General features: G+C 44.6%; 1 protein-coding gene across 1 annotated transcript in view; it reads left to right on the top strand.

Moving 5' to 3' along the window:
* The window catches only part of barx2 (BARX homeobox 2), a 57,934-nt gene extending 37,614 nt beyond the window's left edge, over positions 1–20,320 (top strand). The window contains exons 4-5 of the mRNA XM_068054318.1: positions 7,756–7,840; positions 20,030–20,320. Coding sequence (XP_067910419.1) covers positions 7,756–7,840; positions 20,030–20,167 — 223 coding nt within the window. The 3' untranslated portion in view covers positions 20,168–20,320. The remainder of the gene's footprint in view (positions 1–7,755; positions 7,841–20,029) is intronic.
* Positions 20,321–22,164: the final 1,844 nt, after the last annotated feature.

Genomic DNA, 22,164 nt, shown 5'->3' with positions numbered 1-22,164 from the left:
ATGGTTTTCTCATGGGGAGTATCAAATGGGCAGTAGCCTCGGAACAGTTCAGGACAGTTGGGTAGTGACAGGGTTGAGGTAGTGTTTTCAATAGTTTTCAGTCAAGATCACAGCAAACCTGGACCCGTACACTAAAATAAAAGCAAAATACTGCGGATGCTGGAAATCTGAAACAAAAACAAGAAATGCTGGAGTCACTCAGCAGGTCTGGCAGCATCTGTGGAAAGAGAAGCAGAGTTAACGTTTCGGGTCAGTGACCCTTCTTCGGAACTGACAAATATTAGAAAAGTCACAGATTATAAACAAGTGAGGTGGGGGTGGGGCAAGAGATAACAAAGGAGAAGGTGCAAATTGGACCAGGCCACATAGCTGACCAAAAGGTCACGGAGCAAAGGCAAACAATATGTTAATGGTGTGTTGAAAGACAAAGCATTAGTAAAGATTAGGTGTGAATACACTGAATATTGAACAGCAGCAAGTGCAAACCTGAAGAAAAACAACCTGAAAAAAACAGTGGGTAAGCAAACTGAACAAACTAAGATGAAATGAAATAAGTGCAAAAAAAGATTGTAAAAAATGTAAAAAGGAATGTAAAAAAAAAGGAAGAAAAAATAACTAAAAATGAAAGTAAAATGGGGGCTGTCATGCTCTGAAATTATTGAACTCAATGTTCAGTCCGGCAGGCTGTAGTGTGCCTAATCGGTAGATGAGATGCTGTTCCTGGAGCTTGCGTTGATGTTCACTGGAACACTGCAGCAATCCCAGGACAGAGATGTGAGCATGAGAGCAGGGGGGAGTGTTGAAATGGCAAGCAACCGGAAGCTCAGGGTCCTGCTTGCGGACTGAGCGGAGATGTTCCGCAAAGCGGTCACCCAGTCTGCGCTTGGTCTCCCCAATGTAGAGGAGACCACACTGTGAGCAGCGAATACAGTATACTACATTGAAAGAAGTACACCTCTTGTCGTGGTTGACGTGGGGCTCTCCTGACATGAGCTATGCCTGTTTTTGCACTAGCTACCTCGTCCTGGCCACTGTGGGGATGTTTATTCAGTGGTGGAGTTTTTGAGGCTGAATGAGGGGTCAAGGGTGGTGGTTTTTGCATTCCGTCCTCCCCAACCACCTACAATTGCATTGATTTCAACCAATTTCGTATGTCAGGAATTGATGGCAAACTGACTGCAAATAACTTACCGACCTGCTCTTTGTTACTATTTGCGATCACTTTCGTGTTTTGAGTCTGGTGCATATGGAGGATGTTGTTGTGGCTGGTGCTGTTCCAAGTCGGCCAGACCTGGACTTTGACCCACTCCCAATCTTTCAACCTTAGCTTCACCCCTGTGTCTACTGTCATTTGAGTCAGACTCACCAATCTGAGAGAGGGCATCCTCTCCTAGTTGGGCTGCCACCATGCTGCTTGGCATCCCACTGGCTTGTCCAGAGTGGTGTGTACGTGGACCGCTGATCTCTGATGTTAGTGATCTTCTTGTGAAATTTTCTTTCCATCCAATCCTCCTGCATGTAGAAACTGAAGAAGGAAGCCTCTTGGTGGTATGGTGTGATTGTTGCACTGTGTGAAGGTCTACTGTCGCTGGAAGCTTCAATTTTGAAGTTGACACACACTCCCTGGTGGACTGAGTTTCAGGTCATTGCACAACTGCAAGACATATGGGAATTGAATTCCTCACAGTCCCTGTCAACTTTGCATGGTGCTTGACACACTCACTAATGACAGTCAGGAAAATAGGTGCAAAAGCAAAATACTGTGGATGCTGGCAATCTGAAATAAAAACAGAAAATGCTGGAAACACTTAGCAGTTATGGCAGCATCTGTGGAGAGAGAAACAGCTAACGTTTCATGTCAATGACCTTTCATCAGTCTGACAAAAGGTCATTGCCAGAAAGCATTAAGAAAGATAGTGCTCAGGTAAATACCTTTAAATACCAGAACCATGAGGTTGGAATCCCAGAACTCTGCAGCTAAAGAAGGACCTGAGCTGACCCACGGATCCTGCTCCTCCACTATCACCATCATATGCGGTCACTTTTTCTCTACCCTCTGTGATTAACCGACCTCAGACTGACTATTGGAGTCAAACGTGTCTGTACAACTGCTTGCTCTGCGTGGAATGAATGTGAGGTGTTGTCAGTAGGTAGGGTTGGTTCCTTGGAACTACTTATGAAAACAGAAACATATGCTAGAATACTGGCTGCAAAACAGTGCTTACGTGGCTGGAGTAAGTGTTGAGTGTACTCGAGTGAGTGAAGAAAGGAAGGCAGAGTAACTGGAAAGGGATGGTACTGGCCCTCGTTATTAGGGAGTCCTGTTGGTGCCCCCTGGCCAACTCTCAATGTTCTCTACTCATTCTCCTCCTGTTCGGCTGTGTTTCTGTCTCGATGTGCTGTGTTGCTCTTCAAACAAATGCTAAAGCATTGAGGTGTTGAAAGTTTGAAGTGCAATAAAGTGATGCCCAGTGTTCACCTTGTACTCTGGTGTGTGTGTGAGTAGCATCGTGCAGCTAGGATTTGTTGTACTTTTGCCTTGTGACTCACTTTTCCAAATACAGAGGAAACTATAGTTGCAGATTCCAGAAGCTGTGATAATATTGATAATAATGCAGCAGGAGCCTGTTTGTGAAGCCACAGAGAACTGAGTTTTCTTGGTCTTAGCATTCCGTCTCTGTAATTGTGTAACAGGAGCAGACTGGTAGGCTTACTTAATAGTCTTTGTGTGGCTATTAAACGTATTCCTGAACCTTTGGGTATTGGACCCAGTATTAGCTTGTTGTAGCCGCCATCTTCCAAATGTGGAGACACAAACAAGGAAGCCCTCCTTTGCTGTACCTTCTGCTAAAGCACCTCCTTCATTATCATCATTACACCATAATATATTCCTCTAAAAAGCAACAGCAAACTAGCAAATAATGATACACTATGGATGAATAAAGAGGTAAGGCCAAATTTGAAACTAAAAATAAAGGCAGACATTAAATACACAGACAATAAAGGAGAGGGTGATAAAAGCAAATTTGAAGAGGCTAGCAAAGAAATCAAAATAATAGGAAAGCAAAGTTGAATTGTAAAATTAAATTATCAAAGAATATACAGGAAATAGCAAAGTGTCCTACAGACACATAAATAATGAAAGGAAAGTCAGGGTAGGGATAGGGCCACTTAAAGGACACACAAGATAAACTCACACGTAATGACAGTGAAGTCGTAGAAATAGTGAATAGTTACTTTGCCTCAGTATTAACCAGGGAGACTAACAAGGTGGACATGACAATAGAAAAAGAGATCAAAAAAGATATAAATACATTGAAGATAGGAAGGGGAGAAATAATTGATAAACTAATCAAACTTAAAGAGGATAAAGCTTCTGGTCCAGATAGCCTGCATCCATGCATATTAAAAGAAGGTGGGGAAGAGATAGCAGAGGTGCTATTACATATATATAAAAATTCATAAGAAAAGTGACTAGTGCTAGAGGACTGATGGATAGTGAATGTGATTTCTATATTTAAAAAGGGAGATCAAATAAATCCAGGGATCTATAGACCAGTTAGCCTAATGTCAGTGGTGGAAAAGATAATGGAATCTTTACTCAAAGATGTAATAAAAACATTTAGAAACTGAAAATATAATAAAGAAGTCAGCAGGGATTTCAAAAGGAAAGGTCATGCTTGACCAAACTTCTTGAATTTTTTTGAAAAAGCAACAGAAATAGTAGACACTGGTAATATACATAGATTTTCAAAAGGCCTTTGATAGGGTACTGCACAGCAGACTCATGACTAAGTTCAGAGCATGTAGAATCAAGGGACAAGTAGCAGAATGGTTACAAATTAGAGAGCAGGCGTTAAGGGCAATTACTCAGACTGGCGAAGGTTAGGAAGTGATGTTCCACAGGGATCAGTGCTGGGACATAAATGACTTGGACTCAGGAATCGAAGTGCAATTTCAAAATTTGTGGATGACACTAAATTATGAGTTATAGTTAATACTGAGGAAAACTGTGACAAAATACAAAAGAAATTATTAAATTTGTCAAATGGGACTGTAAATGGCAAATGAATTTCGATGTAGGTAAGTGTAAAGTGTGTAAGGAGGCTGCAAGCTGCTTGGCAAGTAAGTGTAAATGGGGTAGAGGCACAAAGGGGTCTAGAGGTACAGATACATAAATCACTAAAAGTAACGGCACAGGTTAATAAGGACATAAAAACAATCCAAGCCTTGGAGTTCATTTCTATAAGGATAAAAGTGAAAAGCAGAAAAGTTATTTTAAACCTATATTGAACCTTGGTTAGATAATGTTATGGACAGATGGGAAATGATGGGGATGATTTCCACTTTGCACCTCACAACTGACTGAAGACTTTTTTTTTAGAACTGTGTTTTAACCCTTGAGTGTTTTAATGGTCAATAAACAGTCAAATGACAGGGTTCCTCATAGGTTTAAAGAAAGATAAATGTTTATTAAACAATACTTGAAAATATTTGCAACTTCACTCACATGCACATACATAAGAAAAGATAGAAAATAAAAATAAACGTGTATTTAGGCCTGATGGTTTTAAGAAAAAGAGTTTGTTGTGAAACCTTGTTTGTTTCCCTGGGAGGAAGATTTTAAAATGGTGCAGACCTGTTTTTACTTTTTCCTAGTTCACTGATGTCAAATTTTGGAAAGTTTCAGGTGGACAGATGTTTTGTTGTAGACTTCTTTTATTACCTCTCAGTCACAGTTCTAATAACCCCCACACTGTGTACTGTAATAACTCCCGCACTGTGTACTCTAATAACTCCGGCATTGTGTACTCTAATAACTCCCGCACTGTGTACTCTCATAACTCCCGCACTGTGTACTCCAATAACTCCCATACTGTGTACTCTAATAACACTCGCACTGTGTACTCTAATAACTCCCGCACTGTGTACTCGAATAACACTCGCACTGTGTACTCTAATAACACTCGCACTGTGTACTCTAATAACTCCCGCACTGTGTACTCGAATAACACTCGCACTGTGTACTCTAATAACTCCCGCACTGTGTACTCTAATAACTCCCGCACTGTGTACTCGAATAACACTCGCACTGTGTACTCTAATAACACTCGCACTGTGTACTCTAATAACTCCCGCACTGTGTACTCTCATAACTCCCGCACTGTGTACTCTCATAACTCCCGCACTGTGTACTCTCATAACTCCCGCACTGTGTACTCTAATAACTCCCGCACTGTGTACTCGAATAACACTCGCACTGTGTACTCTAATAACACTCGCACTGTGTACTCTAATAACTCCCGCACTGTGTACTCTCATAACTCCCGCACTGTGTACTCTCATAACTCCCGCACTGTGTACTCTAATAACTCCCGCACTGTGTACTCCAATAACACTCGCACTGTGTCCTCTAATAACACTCGCACTGTGTACTCTAATAACTCCTGCACTGTGTACTCTCATAACTCCCGCACTGTGTACTCTCATAACTCCCGCACTGTGTACTCTAATAACACCCGCACTGTGTACTCTAATAACTTCTGCACGGTGTACTGTAATAACTCCCGCACTGTGTACTCCAATAACTCCCACACTGTGTACTCCAATAACTCCCACACTGTGTACTCCAATAACTCCCACACTGTGTACTCTAATAACTTCCACACTGTGTACTCTAATAACAATATGCACTGTGTACTCTAATAATACCCGCACTGTGTACTCTAATAACTTCTGCACTGTGTACTCTAATAACCCCCCGCACTGTGTACTCTAATAACACCTGCACTGTGTACTGTAATAATTCCCACACTGTGTACTCTAATAACTCCCGCACTGTGCACTCTAATAACTCCCGCACTGTGCACTCTAATAACATCCGCACTGTGTACTCTAATAACTTCTGCACTGTGTACTCTAATAACCTCTGCACGGTGTACTGTAATAACTCCCGCACTGTGTACTCCAATAACTCCCACACTGTGTACTCCAATAACTCCCACACTGTGTACTCCAATAACTCCCACACTGTGTACTCTAATAACTTCCACACTGTGTACTCTAATAACAATATGCACTGTGTACTCTAATAATACCCGCACTGTGTACTCTAATAACTTCTGCACTGTGTACTCTAATAACCCCCCGCACTGTGTACTCTAATAACACCTGCACTGTGTACTGTAATAATTCCCACACTGTGTACTCTAATAACTCCCGCACTGTGCACTCTAATAACTCCCGCACTGTGCACTCTAATAACATCCGCACTGTGTACTCTAATAACTTCTGCACTGTGTACTCTAATAACCCCCCGCACTGTGTACTCTAATAACACCCGCACTGTGTACTGTAATAATTCCCGCACTGTGTACTCTAATAACTCCCGCACTGTGTACTCCAATAACTCCCACACAGTGTACTCCAATAACACCCACACTGTGTACTCTAATAACTCCCGCACTGTGTACTCTAATAACTTCTGCACTGTGTACTCTAATAGCTGTCGCACTGTGTACTCCAATAACTCCCACACTGTGTACTCTAATAACCCCCGCACTGTGTACTCTAATAACCCCCGCACTGTGTACTGTAATAACTTCTGCACTGTGTACTCTAATAACTCCCGCACTGTGTACTCTAATAATAACCGCATTCTGTACTCTAATAACACTCGCACTGTGTACTCTAATAACACCCGCACTGTGTACTCTAATAACACCCGCACTGTGTACTCTAATAACTCCCGCACTGTGTACTCTAATAACACCCGCACTGTGTACTCTAATAATAACCGCATTCTGTACTCTAATAACACTTGCACTGTGTACTCTAATAACTCCCGCACTGTGTACTCTAATAACACTCGCACTGTGTACTCTAATAACACTCGCACTGTGTACTCTAATAACACCTGCACTGTGTACTCTAATAACACCCGCACTGTGTACTCTAATAACACTCGCACTGTGTACTCTAATAACACCTGCACTGTGTACTCTAATAACACCCGCACTGTGTACTCTAATAACACTCGCACTGTGTACTCTAATAACACTCGCACTATGTACTCTAATAACACCTGCACTGTGTACTCTAATAACACCCGCACTGTGTACTCTAATAACACTCGCACTGTGTACTCTAATAACACCCGCACTGTGTACTCTAATAACACCCGCACTGTGTACTCTAATAACACTCGCACTATGTACTCTAATAACACCTGCACTGTGTACTCTAATAACACCCGCACTGTGTACTCTAATAACACTCGCACTGTGTACTCTAATAACACCCGTACTGTGTACTCTAATAACACTCGCACTATGTACTCTAATAACACCTGCACTGTGTACTCTAATAACACCCGTACTGTGTACTCTAATAACACCCGCACTGTGTACTCTAATAACACCTGCACTGTGTACTCTAATAGCACCCGCACTGTGTACTCTAATAACACTCGCACTATGTACTCTAATAACACCTGCACTGTGTACTCTAATAACACCCGCACTGTGTACTCTAATAACACTCGCACTGTGTACTCTAATAACACCCATACTGTGTACTCTAATAACACTCGCACTGTGTACTCTAATAACACCCGTACTGTGTACTGTAATAACACTCGCACTGTGTACTCTAATAACACCCGTACTGTGTACTCTAATAACACCCTTATTGTGTACTGTAGTAACATCCTCACTGTGTAACATCCTAATAACTTTGTTTTCTTTGTTTTCTCAGGTTGGACCTAGCACAGTCACTGGGATTAACTCAGCTTCAAGTGAAAACTTGGTACCAGAACCGAAGAATGAAGTGGAAGAAGATGGTGAGATGAGCTACTGTGTTTAATGCTGCAGTGTTTGCAATTGTCTGGTGGATTGAAGTGTTTAGCAGTTTTGTTGTAAAGTAATTAAAATGCATTGAACAAAACAGGGAGTTCAAGAGAAACTTCTTTACCCAGAAAGTGTGAGAGTGTGGAACTTGCTACCACAGAGTGGTTGAAGTGAATAGTACAGATGCATTTAAGGGGATGCTAAATAAGCACTTGAGGGAGAAAGGAACAGAAGGATATGCTGATCGGGTTAGATAAAACGGTTGGGAGGAAGCTCGTGTGGAGCATAATCCAGTTGGGCCGAATACGTCCTCTGTCGTTCTATGTAACAGACTCTGTAGGCTACCTAGACTGTCCCAAATGCTAACCATATCACCGAATTCCCCCCTAACTTTTCACACATCATCAGCTCCCTTTGCCTCTCTGGGCTACTCAATCCACACATTAATCACTCTCTGCTGTAGTTAATTTAATCTATTTGTCATCAGCCTGTAGCTGCAGCAGAGGATGAGTCTGAATTGCACAGTACATTGAAGAAACCAATCTCACCATCCTCGGTGGATCTGTATTTCTCCAACCCAGTAATCACATCCGAACAATCACTGGTCCCAGAGAGAAATAGCCACTCGTACACACAGAGCACCCGACTGTGATCTGCACTCCCACCCACTACCATCCCCTCACTCATATCTCAGTTACCAATCTGAGCAGCCAATAAAACAATTCCTCATTTCAAATATTGGCACATTTTTATTGCAAAATAATTGATTTACAGATGTAACAGTTTACAGTTGAGAGATAGCCACAGTCATAGGAACATAGGAATCGGAAGAGGCCATTCAACCCACCACTCCTCCCCCCACCTCCCCAACTCCAAGCATCTTTTGCCATTCAACTTGATCATGGCTGATCTTAACTGCAGTTAGCACTATGGTTCTGTAATCCTTCAGACCTGTGCCGAACAAAAATCTATCAATTTCAGTTTTGAATTGATCAATTGACCTCCAGCTGCGACAGCCTTTTTGGGGAGAGTTCCAAATTTTCTCTGCCCTCTACGTGACCAAGTGCTTCCTGCCATCACCCCAAAACAGCCTAACTGTAATTTTAAGGTTATGCCTACTTGTTCCAAGCTCCCCAACAGATGAAATAGTTTCTCTCTATGTACCTGATCATCTCCTTTTAATCATCTTGAACATGTCAGTTAAATCACCCCTTAATCCTCGATACTCAAAGGAATACAAGCTAAGTCTAAGCAACCTGTCCTCCTCATTTAATCCATTTAGACTTGTCAGATCTCAATCCCTCAATGGGCTGGACTTTCGGCTCCCTCCTCTGAAAAAATGGCGGCCCACATTTGCAGGCTGCCAGCCGCCATGCTACTGTGATCTTCCTCATGGCAGCCCAGGATAATGAGCCGGTCGGGCCGCCCCCCGACACTTGGAGAGGGCAAGCTATCCAACACCAGCAGTGGCATCAGCAGCCTGTGCGCAAGCACTGGTGCCATTTCTAAAGGGTATCCAGCCCCTGCCAGGTCAATTAAATTTTTAAAGGCCTACCCCCCCCCCCCCCGCAGTGTACCGCCGATAAATCTATCACTCCTTTCACCCCAATAATTAAATTCAATATTTGCGCTCTCCCCCTCCCCCGCAAAACACTTACCTTCAACACTTGACTTCCCCCCCCCCTCCCCAAATCAATCAAAGTGCAGAGGTCTCCTACACCCTCTCCTACACTAGTAATTTGCATTAGACCCTGTTCCCCCCTCCACTAAAGGCCTGCTCAAGTGACAAAGAAAAACCTGACCTAAACCCTACGGAACCACATGGGACCCGAGCCCGACCTGGCCTGAGTCCACCCATTTTCCCCTCCGAGCCCGGCCCGACCCGACCACTGCAATGTTCCCTTTACTTACCTTCCGACTCCCAATCGGCTGGGAGCTGCAGCATGAGCGTGATGACGTCATAGAGACGCTCACACGCTCACTGTGCAGACTCAGTTTCCCTGCTTGACGTCCCGGACTCACAGCTCAGGTGAGTTTTTAACTTTTAACACTTACCTTGCTGTGTGTGTCCGACCTGGACCCGGCCTGACTCCGACCTGGCCCGACCCAAGCCCGAAGGCCGGACCCGTGAGAGCGGCCCGACCCGACCCGAACCTGACACATGTCGTTGGGTTCGGGTCGGGTAGCAGGCCTTTACCCTCCGCTGCACTAAAAACCATAAGTTCCTCCCTTCCCCACCATGGTGGTGCCTGCTTTCCCTAGACGTGAAATTGAAGGCCCGTGAGTGACGGCTGCCGCTCGGAAAACCGTGGCCCGATTGCTATTGATTTTATTTAAATATATTCATTTCATGAATGTAAATATGTTAATCTGGCTCCCGTCGCCCAGCGATTGGGGGGGCGGGGGGAGGGCTGCCACAGAGCCTGGCTGCCGCTGGGAAGATTGTGCCTGGCACTCCTGGCATCAGGCTCCATAGCAGGCCGCGACCACCCCCCAACCCTCCACCGCGCCATGGAGTCCGACGTCGGGAGCTTAGCACGATCCCAGCCAACACGTGTAAACCCCTGAGTCACTGAAGGTTGAATTTAACCCACTTTGTTGGAAAACATGGACATAGACAGACTGGTGAAATGGGCAGAAACACGGCAGATTAAATTTAATGAAAAGAAATGCGAAGTGATGCATTTTGGATAGAAAAATGAGGAGCGGCAATATGACTGGAATGGTACAATTTTAAAGGAGGTGCAGGAGCAGAGGAACTAGGCGGTTTGCAGATACAAATCTTTGAAGGTTCCAGGACAACTTGATAAGGCTATTCAAAAAATTCCTGGGATTTATAAATAGAAGCTTGGAGTAGAAGAGTAAGGAAGTTATGCTAAACCTGTATAATACTCTTGGTACTGTTTGAGGAAGAGGGAAAGACTGACCTTTGGTACCTTAAATCTCCTGGAGACAAAGCCCTTTCCAGGATTAAATGTCAGTGTCCAGTTAAGAAAGAGTAATGTGAGTCCCTTCCAATGTGTCAATCATGTTTGCTAGGCATAGGCCGGAACTTTCAACATAATGGTCAAAGTCTGCATGTTTGATGGAACCCTGACTGTTCGGTCAATGTTTAAAATTCCATAGCAACTGACCACAGCTAGAGGCCTTTAATCTGACTTTGATGTCTCTCTGTAAAAGCCCTTTTTCTATCACATGACCAGCTTCGAAATCATATCTGCTCCATTAATCTGTCCTGAAGATTGGTAATTGAATTATGATATTTATGTTTTCAGTAGGAATTTGCCATTTATTAGTGGTCTGGTTGAATGTTCAGGTACCTTTATCTTGGGTTCCTTAAAGATAGATTCCCAGAGTTCGAGCATTAACCCTTGGGTTTCCCCAAATTCAGTCGTGTGCTCCATTATCCTACAAGAAGGTACAGTAATCATTGAGTGACACCACTTTTCGATATTAAATTCTGAGAGACGTTGGAGGAAGGACAGACCTGGGGAGGTGAAGAGTTTCATGGCTTCGATATTCTCTGAAAAAAATACTCACAGGAGCAAGTAAAATGATTATCTCAGAATAGTTAGGTTGTAGAGAGGAGGAAAACAGAGAGGTTGATGTGCCTGGAGATTAGAAGGAATCTCAGAAATAGTTTGACTGCAGTCATGGACTTTAGGGCTGGATGACAAGAGATGGCAACAAGGAAGAAACACAAAGCTGGAGCAGCTGCCAGGGGAGGGGAAAGGAGAAGGAGGGCACTGCATGGGAGCCAGACCCAAAGCTAGCACTTCTCCTTTATTAGCTTACTGAGGAGCAATGTGTCAAGCCTTTGCTTCGCTAAGGAGGCTGTCACTGAGCTATGTCACCTGTTGCAGCCACAGCTCTTGGGTATGGACAGCACTACCTGTGGCCGTTGTCATGCTAGGCCCCCACCTGCCAAGAATGAGGCACATTAATTTTGTCATGAACATTGATTTTAAACTGTTACTGGAGTGAGGGGAGGACTTGTTAAACAGATCAGCCGTGGCTCGAAAAGACATTTGCGTATTAACAGATTGGTGTTTGGAAGGACAAAGCAGCCATACCCTGACATTCAACCCACAATGAACTTTTGATCACCAGACGTTGAAGGTGGGGGAGCTCGCATTCCAGGTTGACTGCTAAGATGGCCGAATATACAAACGGACATGGTCAAACTAGTTAGTCACATGACTAACCTGTTGGGCAACCTGAGTTTTTTGAATTTGTACAAACAGTTTTAACCCAGTATCTGTTTGCTCCTGGACTGAGAAGATCTCTCCTGTCTGCTCCCATCTCTTTCTCACATCTTCTGAATCCACTGAAGACACATGAACCCCAAGAGAGAAATGTCTCCTACAGCAAACAAGGTTTAAGAAGAATAGTGGACCCCAACGAAAAGCAAGATCTACCTACAATCAAGGACTCTAAGGTGAGCTCGAAGAACCGTAACAACAACTCTTCAGACATTGCCTCAAACCTTTCTACTTTATTTTTCTTCTGCTCTTTTCTGTCTCTATTTGCATGTGTGTATCACATATACATGCTGGCGTGGGGCATGGCGTGTATCCGTAGGTGTTAACTGAATTAGAGTTTAAGTTTAATAAATTTCAACTTTCCTTCTTTAAACCTAAGAAAGCCTGTTTGTGCTGGTTTCTTTGCCTTATAATTGGAAAGCGGTGAACAAGATTCACCAAGGGGGAACTAAAAACACGGTGTGTTTAAAATTAAACCCTGTTACGCTAAGACCAGGTGAAAGAACTCTTTCTCACCTGGTCGTAACAGAAATTTGGGTGCTAGCATCCGGAATTGACCCACAGATAAACAAGAGAAATTGGACGTGGGAAGCCAAATTGTTCCCAAGCAAAAAAGAGCAAGATTTCAATACAGGTTTTCTTGTGGTTGTGTGTGATTGAATACTAACATGTCTGCAACTGAAGCTAGTAGCTCTCCAAGCCAGGGTGAAGAAACTTGGGATAAGTTAAAAGCACTGTCTCTGGAGGAGTTGAGGAAAACAGCTGAGCAGTGTCCGTGGCAAGGCTAGGAAGTCTGAACTCCAAAGGCTAGTGACCAACCATTTTCCCCTTGCATCTGAAGAAGCAGAAACAGGGTTAGAAGCAGACTCAGACAGAGTACTGCTAGCAAAGATACAATTGGAACAGAGGAAATTTGAATTTGAGGAAAGGGAAAGGGAGAAAGAGAGAGCCTTCCAGAAGGAACGTGAAGAGAAAGAAAGAGAGGAGAGAGAGAGAAAGACAAGAGAAGGAACGAGAGAGAGAGGAGAGAGAGAGAGAAAGAATATTCCGGAAGGAACGCTAAGAAAGAGAGCTGACGCGACTTGAGTTAACTAGGGGGCGACAGAGTAACCCCAGTGAAAGTATGGCCAATATGGAGGAGTGTAATTCAGGGCTTGGTACAGAATTGTTAAAATTTGCTCGATTAATTCCAAAATTCAATGAGGAAGATGCAGAAGAATTTTTAGTGTCCTTTGAGAAACTGGCAAGGCAGTTGAAACAGCCAGCTGAGACCTGGCCTCTTTTATTACAAAGCAAGCTGACTGGAAAAGCCCATGAGGTTTATTCCCTGTTGCCAGATGAGAGTTCATCAAATTATGAACTGACAAAAAAATGCTATCCTTGGGGCAGATGAATTAGTACCCGAAGCCTATCGCCAAAAGTTTAGAACCCTCAAGGAGCAAGATAATCAAACTTATCTGGCGTTTGAAAGAAGTAAGCAGCTGGCTTTTGACCAGTGGCTGAGGGCTCTTAAAGTACAGCTCAGCTATGAGAATCTCAGAGAAGTAATTCTGTTAGAGGAATTTAAATACTCTTTCCCACTCTCCATAAAAACCCATGTAGAGGAGTAGCGGGTTCAGGGAGTCCAGCAAGCGGCCTTTCTAGCTGATGAATTTGCTTTAATTTATAAGTCAGTCTCCCAGGGGAGAACCTTTCCTAGTCACCGCCATAAATCCGAAAAGGACCAAGGATGGGAAGGTAATAGGAGCCCGAGAAGTCCTGGGAGAGAAAGAAAAGTGGGAGACACAGGGGGTCCTCCTCCAGCCATAAAAGAAGGTGTGATGAGCAGGAGCGAGACCCAGAAAATTGTGTGCTTCCATTGTAATAAAGCAGGGCATTTAAAAGCTAACTGCTGGAAACTAAAGGAAAAACCTGTAGGGCTAATCAGGGCACACCCGCTCAATGAAGACGGGAACCTGATGGAAAGCACAGCAGAACAAGTTGTGGCTTTAACTGCAGTAAGAGTGAGACCTAGGACGCTTGCAGCTACAAGTGCAGGAAAAGCTAACAGGATTCCTGAAGGTTATCAGGGTTTTGTGTCTGAAGGAAAAGTAACCGCATACCGCTCGAGTGGGGCAAGCAAGCCCATAGTAATTCTCAGGGACACAGGGGCCACGAGATCTGTTTTACTGGGAAAAGGCCTGACCTTTCCCCCAGAGAGTGCAGTGAACACCAGAATGGTGGTGAATGGTATTGGAGGGAAGTGTATGCCTGTACCTGTGCACCGGGTGCACCTGGAGTGTGATCTAGTTTCGGGACCGGTGACCATAGGGATTGTCCCTAGTTTACCTTTGGACAGGGTTGACCTGCTGCTAGGTAATGATCTGGCGGGGGTGAAGGTGGTAGCCCCCCAAGTAATGAAAGAAAGACCGCAGGAGGTCAGAGAGACAGGGCAATAACGGGAGACAGACCCCTGCAGTTTCCCTGAATGTGTAGTGGATCAGGCCATGATCAAACCAGCTCCCTCAGAGGAGACTGCATTGGCACTGCAGGCAGATGACCATGAGGTCTGTCTGTCCAAGACTTTCTTTGGACAGTTAGGAGACCCAGGGAATGAGTTAAATAGATTTTCCCTAGCTGAGGCTCAGTGAGCCGATCCAGTATTGCGAGAGTTAGCACAGGCTGCCCAGTCTGAAAGTGAAACAGAGGGAGACCCTGATTACTACTATTTAAAGAATGAGGTACTGATGAGGAAATGGAGTTCTCCTCACAGACCTGAGAGCAAGGAGCGGACAGTAGTTCACCCGTTAGTGGCGCCACAGAGGTACCGGAGAGAAATAGGAAGAAGGGCCCACAAGACTACAGTAGCTGTACATGCTGGTATACGAAAGACCAAAGCCCACATAAGACAGGAGTTTGACTGGCCAAAACTCCACAAAGATGTGGTGGAGTTCTGCAGGAGTTGCCACATGTGCCAGGTTGAGGGGAAACACCAATCTACAGTGAAAACTGTACCCCTAAGTCCTGTTAGGAGGACCCTCCAGTGAGGGCTGGTGAACAGTAAGGGACCCCCACCGAGAATAAAAGGGGACAGGCAGGCAGAAGGCTGGAAAAAGTTTAGACAGGGTAGGGGAAAAAGTGACCAAGAGGGCAGGTTAAAGGAAGTCCGGGAGGAATTCTGGATGAAAACCCCTACTATCCGGTCAGCCAACCCCAAAAATATGTGAAAAGTTAGACCCCACATCCCCCAACATCAATGCAGACACTAGAAGCAACCCATCAGAGTTGCTAACAGCATTTACAGGAACCTGCAGAGACAAAGAAAGACCTCTAGGGGGCAGAGAAACCATGTGGTGATGCCTCACCTAGTTGAAATGCCACAGGGGAGTGCAGTAGAAGCTGCACAAATACCTGCAGGCAGGAGTGTCCTCTGGTGCAAAGGGGAGATTAGCAAAGAATCCTCCCCCAGTCAGAAAATAAATGAACCACCCATCCACTGAAGTCAAAAGCCTTTGCATGACTTAGCAAAGCACTGAAAGAGAGTTCAGGATAGACCCGCCCACTGACACTTTAAAATAAATTATCTCAGCAGGAACAAAGACCCTGGGCAGCCATGGAAATGGGCAAATGGAAAAGAATACTGGGCCCTAACAAAAAGCAAGATCTACCTACAATCAAAGACTCTACAGTGAGCTCGAAGAACCGTAACAACTCTTCAGATATTGCCTCAAACCTTTCCACTTTATTTTTCTTCTGCTCTTTTATGTGCATGTGTGTATTGCGTATACATGCTAGTGTGGGGCACGGTGTGTATCCATAGGCATGAACCGGATTAGAGTTTAAGTTTAATAAATTTCAACTTTGCTTCTTTAAACCTAAGTAAACCTGTTTGTGCTGGTTTCTTTGCCTTATAATTGGAAAGCAGTGAACGAGGATTCACCAGGGGGAGCTAAAAACACAATGTGTTTAAAATTAAATCCTGTTACAGGTGAAGGCTGAAAGGGAATCCTGGACCTCTTTCACATCTTGTCGTAACACCGTGAATGTCACGATCACCCTCAACTTTTACGCCATGGGCTTCTTTCACTCTGCAACAGGTAACATCAGCAACACTCACAGTTTCCTGTGAACTGTTGTATCAGGGAGGTCACCGAGATTCTCTAGACCATGAGAAGCACCTACATCTTCTTCCCCATTAACAGAGAGAGACAGTAGTATAGTGCTAATGTTACTAGACTAGTAATCCACTGGCTGGGGCTAAAGCTCTTGAGACGTGAGTTCAAATCCACCACAGCACCTGGGGGGAGTTTAAATTCAATTAATTAATCAATCTGGAATTAAAAAGCTAGTCTCAGGAATAGTGATCATGAAGTTACCAAATTGTTGTAAAATCCCATCTGGTTCACTAATGCCCTTTAGAGGAGGAAATCTGCTGTCCTTACCTGGTCTGGCTGACAAATGACTCCAGATCCACAGCCAAGTGGTTGACTCTTAACTGCCCTCTGAAGTTGCTCAGGAAGGGCAATAAATGCTGGCCTCGCCACACAAAAAGAAGAGGATGAGAGAACACTAGGATTCACCTGCATATCAGTCTTCTGCAAGGTGCCATAGACTACACCTGCAATGGCTTGTGAGTTCTCTATAACCAGCCTGTCAATTTTATTAATCAAAAGGGATTCCAGTCCCTCAACATATAGCTGCTGGCATGTGAATAGATCATGTAGATCTTTGACTGGTATCTGGGCACCAGTCCTCTGTGTTACCTTTAATTCCACCCAGGTTGTCAAGTTATAGGCTGTCTATTGGGAAACTGGGGCTCATGCTAATAGCAAACAAGCAGCATGTACAAGCAAAGTTTTCAGTGTACTGTTCAGAAGCAGCTTTGCAGTCTAACCCGGAGTGCATATCTAGATTTGTCATCATCTGCTGAATGCTGCACACTTCTCCATACTGAGGGACAAGCCCTTACCACCACCTAGGCAGCGATGAGGAAGAGAGATACAAGAGCCTCTATCCACCCGAGCTCTTAGTGACCAGGAGTGCTTGAACTCAATCAGCCCTTCAATTCTCCATTCATCCACAGTTATCACCTCTCCTTTTCCAAGCATCAGCCTTTTGTTCCTCCAGGCCTACGGGTCTTGCCCTCACTTCGCTATAAAGAACAGCACCAAAATCTGAACAAAAAACCAAATGCATCACAAAAAAACTCACAACTCATTCCTGTGCAAGTCCTTAGTGCCTGTCTTGAGTGATCCTTTCTCTATCCCAGTGCTCCCATAAGGCATTTCCCCAGTGTCTACTGTCAGGCAAACCCCACCTGCTAAGACTGAGGGACACATTATTTTGCCACATGAGCATTAACGCTTAAAAATTGCAAACCCTGACTGGAAGGACATTTACATAGTACCAGACAATGTTGAAACAATGGGGACTCAACAGTTGCTCTCCAATACACAGAAGTGGTCAGACCAGTTTTAGTCACATGGCTAACTGGCTGTGGCAGAGAAATTTGAACCTCCAACAAAGGATGTGAAGAGACTGTTCCATAAAAGGAGCTAGTCACATGACTAAGCTGCTGAGAACCTAGGAGCTTTTTGAATTTTAAACTCCCAACAAAGGAATTACCAGACAGACAAAGCCGTGTGCTCCTCATGGAGTAAAGACCTCTCCTGGGACTAAACATCTGCTGTCCTGTCTGCCTGCTCACCTCTCAGGGAACTGAAACCATTGAAGACACATAAACTCAGAGAGAGAAAAGGTTTCTTATGTGAACAAGGTTTAAGACTAATACTGGACCCCAACGAAATGCAAGAGCATAACTTCAATCAACGACTACAGCGAGCTTGAGAAATAGTAACAAGATATTGCCTCAAACTGTTCTACTTATCTTTTCTTCTGCTCGTTTCTGTCCCTATTTTGCATGTTTGTATCCGTAAGCGTGAACCGTATTAGAATTTAAGTTTAAGGTTTAATAAATTTAATCTTTCTGCTTTAAACCAAAGAAAGCCTCTTTGTACTCACTTCTTTGCCTTATAATTGGAAACAGTGAATAAGGATTCACACAAAGGGGGAGCTCAAAATACAGTGCATTTAAAATTGAACCCTGTTACAATAAGACCAGGTGAAGACAGCAAGAGACCCCCTAGACACATTGCTCACCTGGTCGTAACGCTACTGATTGAGCGGTCGCTGCTGAGCTTCCATTGAGGAAACCTTGGCTATGGTGGACGACCTTGAGCAGTTCTGGGTTTTGACGGTCCGACTGCATGCTGGGCTGGGGTAGTCTGTCCTGGCTGGCTATGTGGCACCAAAACGGACACTGATGGAGTGGGTGGCGGGGGCAGCAGGCATGATGTACTTCCTCTCCCACTCTCCTGGAACTGTGCCTCAGCACTCTGGGGGCTCTGCGTGAGAGCAGAGTGCAGGATTGAGGTGTGCCAGCTCACTGGCAGGCTGACCAGTGCACCTAGCATTTCCCATCAGCTTTTATTGCTAGCCTGTACCCTCAAAGTCTTCATCCGACTCCTCCGCAGCAGTGCGCCTGTGTAATCTTTCCCTCTGCGGAGCTGCCACCTGCGCTATTCTTTCCCCCTGCTTCCTATGCACTTGTGGATGAGACACCAGGTCCAGATCCGTCCTCTAGCCTACTCTCTAAAGTGTGCCTGGTGGCAGTCTCTGAGTTACTGCTTGCCAGTTGGAGATTTAGTGACACATTATCTTCAGGAAAGCCAGTCTTCTGTTCTGAAGTGGTACATGGGGATTCCACAGTCTCAGCAGCTGAAAGAGAGCGACAAGGATTAACTTGTGTTGTGAAGGGAGAGCAGAGGGTAAGACATGGGTGTTGAAAAACTATTCAGCTTGTCACACAGAGTGTGTGGGGTGAGGAAAAAGTGAGGAGAAGGAGGATTAGTTGTGAAGAAATCTTGCTCAGTGTCTCCTTCAGTGTCGCCAGTGACCACGGCCTCCACTCTGCTGCTGCCCAGGATGGCCAGAATGTTCTCTTCGAGGGGGAAGAGGATGTGCAGGCGGGATCTTCCATTTCTGTTGGCAGCCTGTTGCCTGGTGTCATGTGTGACCTTCACCTGCAAGAAGGGTTGGTGTGTAGCAGTTGGTAGAATGTGACTGTCCTGGTGGAATAGATGATAGTCTGTGGGCGACATGTGCATGGTCAGGGAGGGCTGTAATAGTAGTATGTGAGTTTGAGGAGAAGGAGATTGTAGTGAAATGTGTGCCATGAACCTAGGAGCAGAAGGTAAGAGTGGATGGGAAATCTTGAGTGCTGTCAGTGCTGTTATTAATGAGGCTAAAGTGGTGCAGCTGTGAGCAGCGAATCAGAGATGTCTTCTTATCTTAACATCTCTGGTTAGATCATTAAATTTCTTGAGCCATTGCCACCACGTCCTGGATGCAATGCGACTGGCATCGACATAATCTGCAATTTCTTCCCGCGGTTGGTGAAGTAGTTTCCTGAGGACTCCCTCCTGTGCACTGTCCAATAGGGCATCGAAGACAGCATTGGTGCCTGTTTGCTCCTTTGGTCAACCATTTCTTCAACACAAGTTCTTGCTTGGTATCCGTAACTAGAATAAACCTCTTCTTTAAGAGATGCTGGATGTCTTTAATTGCCATCATAGATGCCCAATATCCCTCCCCGCCCCCTGATGGGTGTAGAGCCAATGAGTAGTGCGGGCAGAGCTGGTTGTTCCACTGTGTCATTATAAATGTCAGGTGGCATGAATATATCATGCTGCTTGAGTCAACACTAACCGATGTGCACTATGTTTCTCGCCCCTTGTCCAGCCATTTCTATGTGCGATCAAATTTCCGGACTGCAATGTGTCTAAATGCATTTAGGATCTACCTGTTCTCTCGATCACAACTGTCACTCGGCAGATTTCCCAGATGTTGACGTCCGTGTTTAAACCCATTTCTTTAATACAGGTATTGAAAGGCGGGCATGAGGCTCCAACAAAGCCCAAAGGAAGGCCAAAGAAAAACTCTATCCCCACAACGGAGGAAATCGAGGCCGAAGAGAAAGAGGCCAAATCAGCACAAGAGCAGAAGCAATGCTCTTCCTGAGAAAATGGATCCAGCACAAAAAACTCTTTAATTCTTCACTGTGCCCTGGTGCTGTTGGACACTGCCGCAGTTTCTAATGGAGACCCGAGAATGGAATTACTGCCAGACTGCTGCGTATTACAGCCGCTGTGTGTAAATATTGACATTAATTTAATGGGAGCTGGGAGCTGGGAGCTGATGCTGTGTGTATAAGGGGAATACGAATAAAATATTGTGTATGATTCTGTTGTAGTCTCTGGTTAAGTGGGCCTAGCTTCACAACAGTTCAACTCATTCAGGAGTAATGACTTTTTCATTTATGATCAATCCTCTGCCATATTAATTAATTTATTTATTGATTAATTAATTAATTATTTGTTCCTGGAATGTGAGTGTCGCTGGTTAGGCCAGCATTTCTTGCCCATCCCTAATTGCCCTTGAGAAGGTAGTGGTGAGCCGCCTTCTTCAACTGCTGCAGTCTATGTGGTGTACATATTCCCACAATGCTGTAAGGGAGGGAGTTCCAGGATGTTGACCCTGGGACAGTGAAGGTACGCCGATATAGTTCTAAGTCCGAATGGTGTGTGACTTGGATGGGAATTTGCAAATGGTGGTGTTCCCATGAGTTTGCTGCCCTGGCCCTTCTAAGTGGTAGAGGTCACGAGTTTGGAAGGTGCTGTCGAAGGAGGCTTGGAGAGTTGTTGCTGTGCATCTTGTAGATGGTACACACTGCTGCCACTGTGTGTCGGTGGTAAAGGGAGTGAATGTTTAAGGTGGTGGATGGGATGCTAATCAAGCAGGCTGCTTTGTCCTGAATGGTGTCGAGCTTCTTGAGTGTTGTTGGAGCTGCACTCATCCAGTCAAGTGGAGAGCATTCCATACTTACTACAGAATATCCAGTCTCTGCCCTGCTCTTGTGGCCACAGTATTTATATGGCTGGTCCAGTTAAATTTCTGGTCAATGGTAACCCCCAGGTTGTTGATGGTGGGGGATTCAGTGATGGTAATGTTGTTGAATGTCAAGGGGAGATGGTTAGATTCTCTCTTGCTGGAGATGGTTATTTCCTGGCACTTGTGTGGTGCGAAAGTACTTGCCACTTATCAGCCCAAGCCTGAATGTTGTTCAGGTCTTACTGCATGCGGGCACGGATTGCTTCAGTATCTGAGGAGTTGTGAATTGTAATGAATATCATACAATCATCAGTGAACCAAATTGAAGACAGCCACCAAGTTGAAGAGCAGAACCTCAAGCGTAATAATCTCTGGATAATTACCTGAGCCATGTGCCAATTGGCAGAGGGCACATAAGATTAGTGAAATGAATACGTGGCTCAAAGACTGGTGCAGGAGAAGTGGGTTTCGGCTCTTGGGGCACTGGCACCAGTACTCGGGAAAGTGGGGGTTATACCGTTGGGACGGTCTTTACCTGAACCATGCTGGGACCAGTGTTCTAGAAAACCGTATAACTAGAGAAGTAGAGAGGACATTAAACTAAACAAGGGGTGTGAGTGATCAATAAAAGTAAAATACTGTGGATGCTGGAAATCTGAAACAAAAACAAGAAATGCTGGAATCACTCAGCAGGTCTGGCAGCATCTGTGGAAAGAGAAGCAGAGTTAACGTTTCGGGTCAGTGACCCTTCTTCGGAAAAGAGAAGCAGAGTTAACGTTTCGGGTCAGTGACCCTTCTTCGGAATCGAAGAAGGGTCACTGACCCGAAACGTTAACTCTGCTTCTCTTTCCACAGATGCTGCCAGACCTGCTGAGTGATTCCAGCATTTCTTGTTTGTGTGAGTGATCAAACTTGGGTAGATGTAGAAAACCAAGGGGTAGAGTCAAGGCAGGAGAGCGGGATAATAATATGGGAAATGAACGTAAAAGAATGGCAGGAAGGGGCAGAGAGAAAAAACTAATAATGCACTGACAGTCAAGACTAGATGTTACAAAGATAACAAAAATGCAAAACTAATGGCTCTGTATCTGAATGCATGTAGCATTCATAACAAAGTAGAGGTGCAC

The sequence above is a fragment of the Heterodontus francisci genome, chromosome 22 (genome assembly GCF_036365525.1).
Source record: "Heterodontus francisci isolate sHetFra1 chromosome 22, sHetFra1.hap1, whole genome shotgun sequence".
Taxonomy (NCBI): domain Eukaryota; kingdom Metazoa; phylum Chordata; class Chondrichthyes; order Heterodontiformes; family Heterodontidae; genus Heterodontus; species Heterodontus francisci.
The sequence above is the reverse complement of the archived record's forward strand: the minus strand, read 5'-3'. Positions and strand labels throughout refer to the sequence as shown.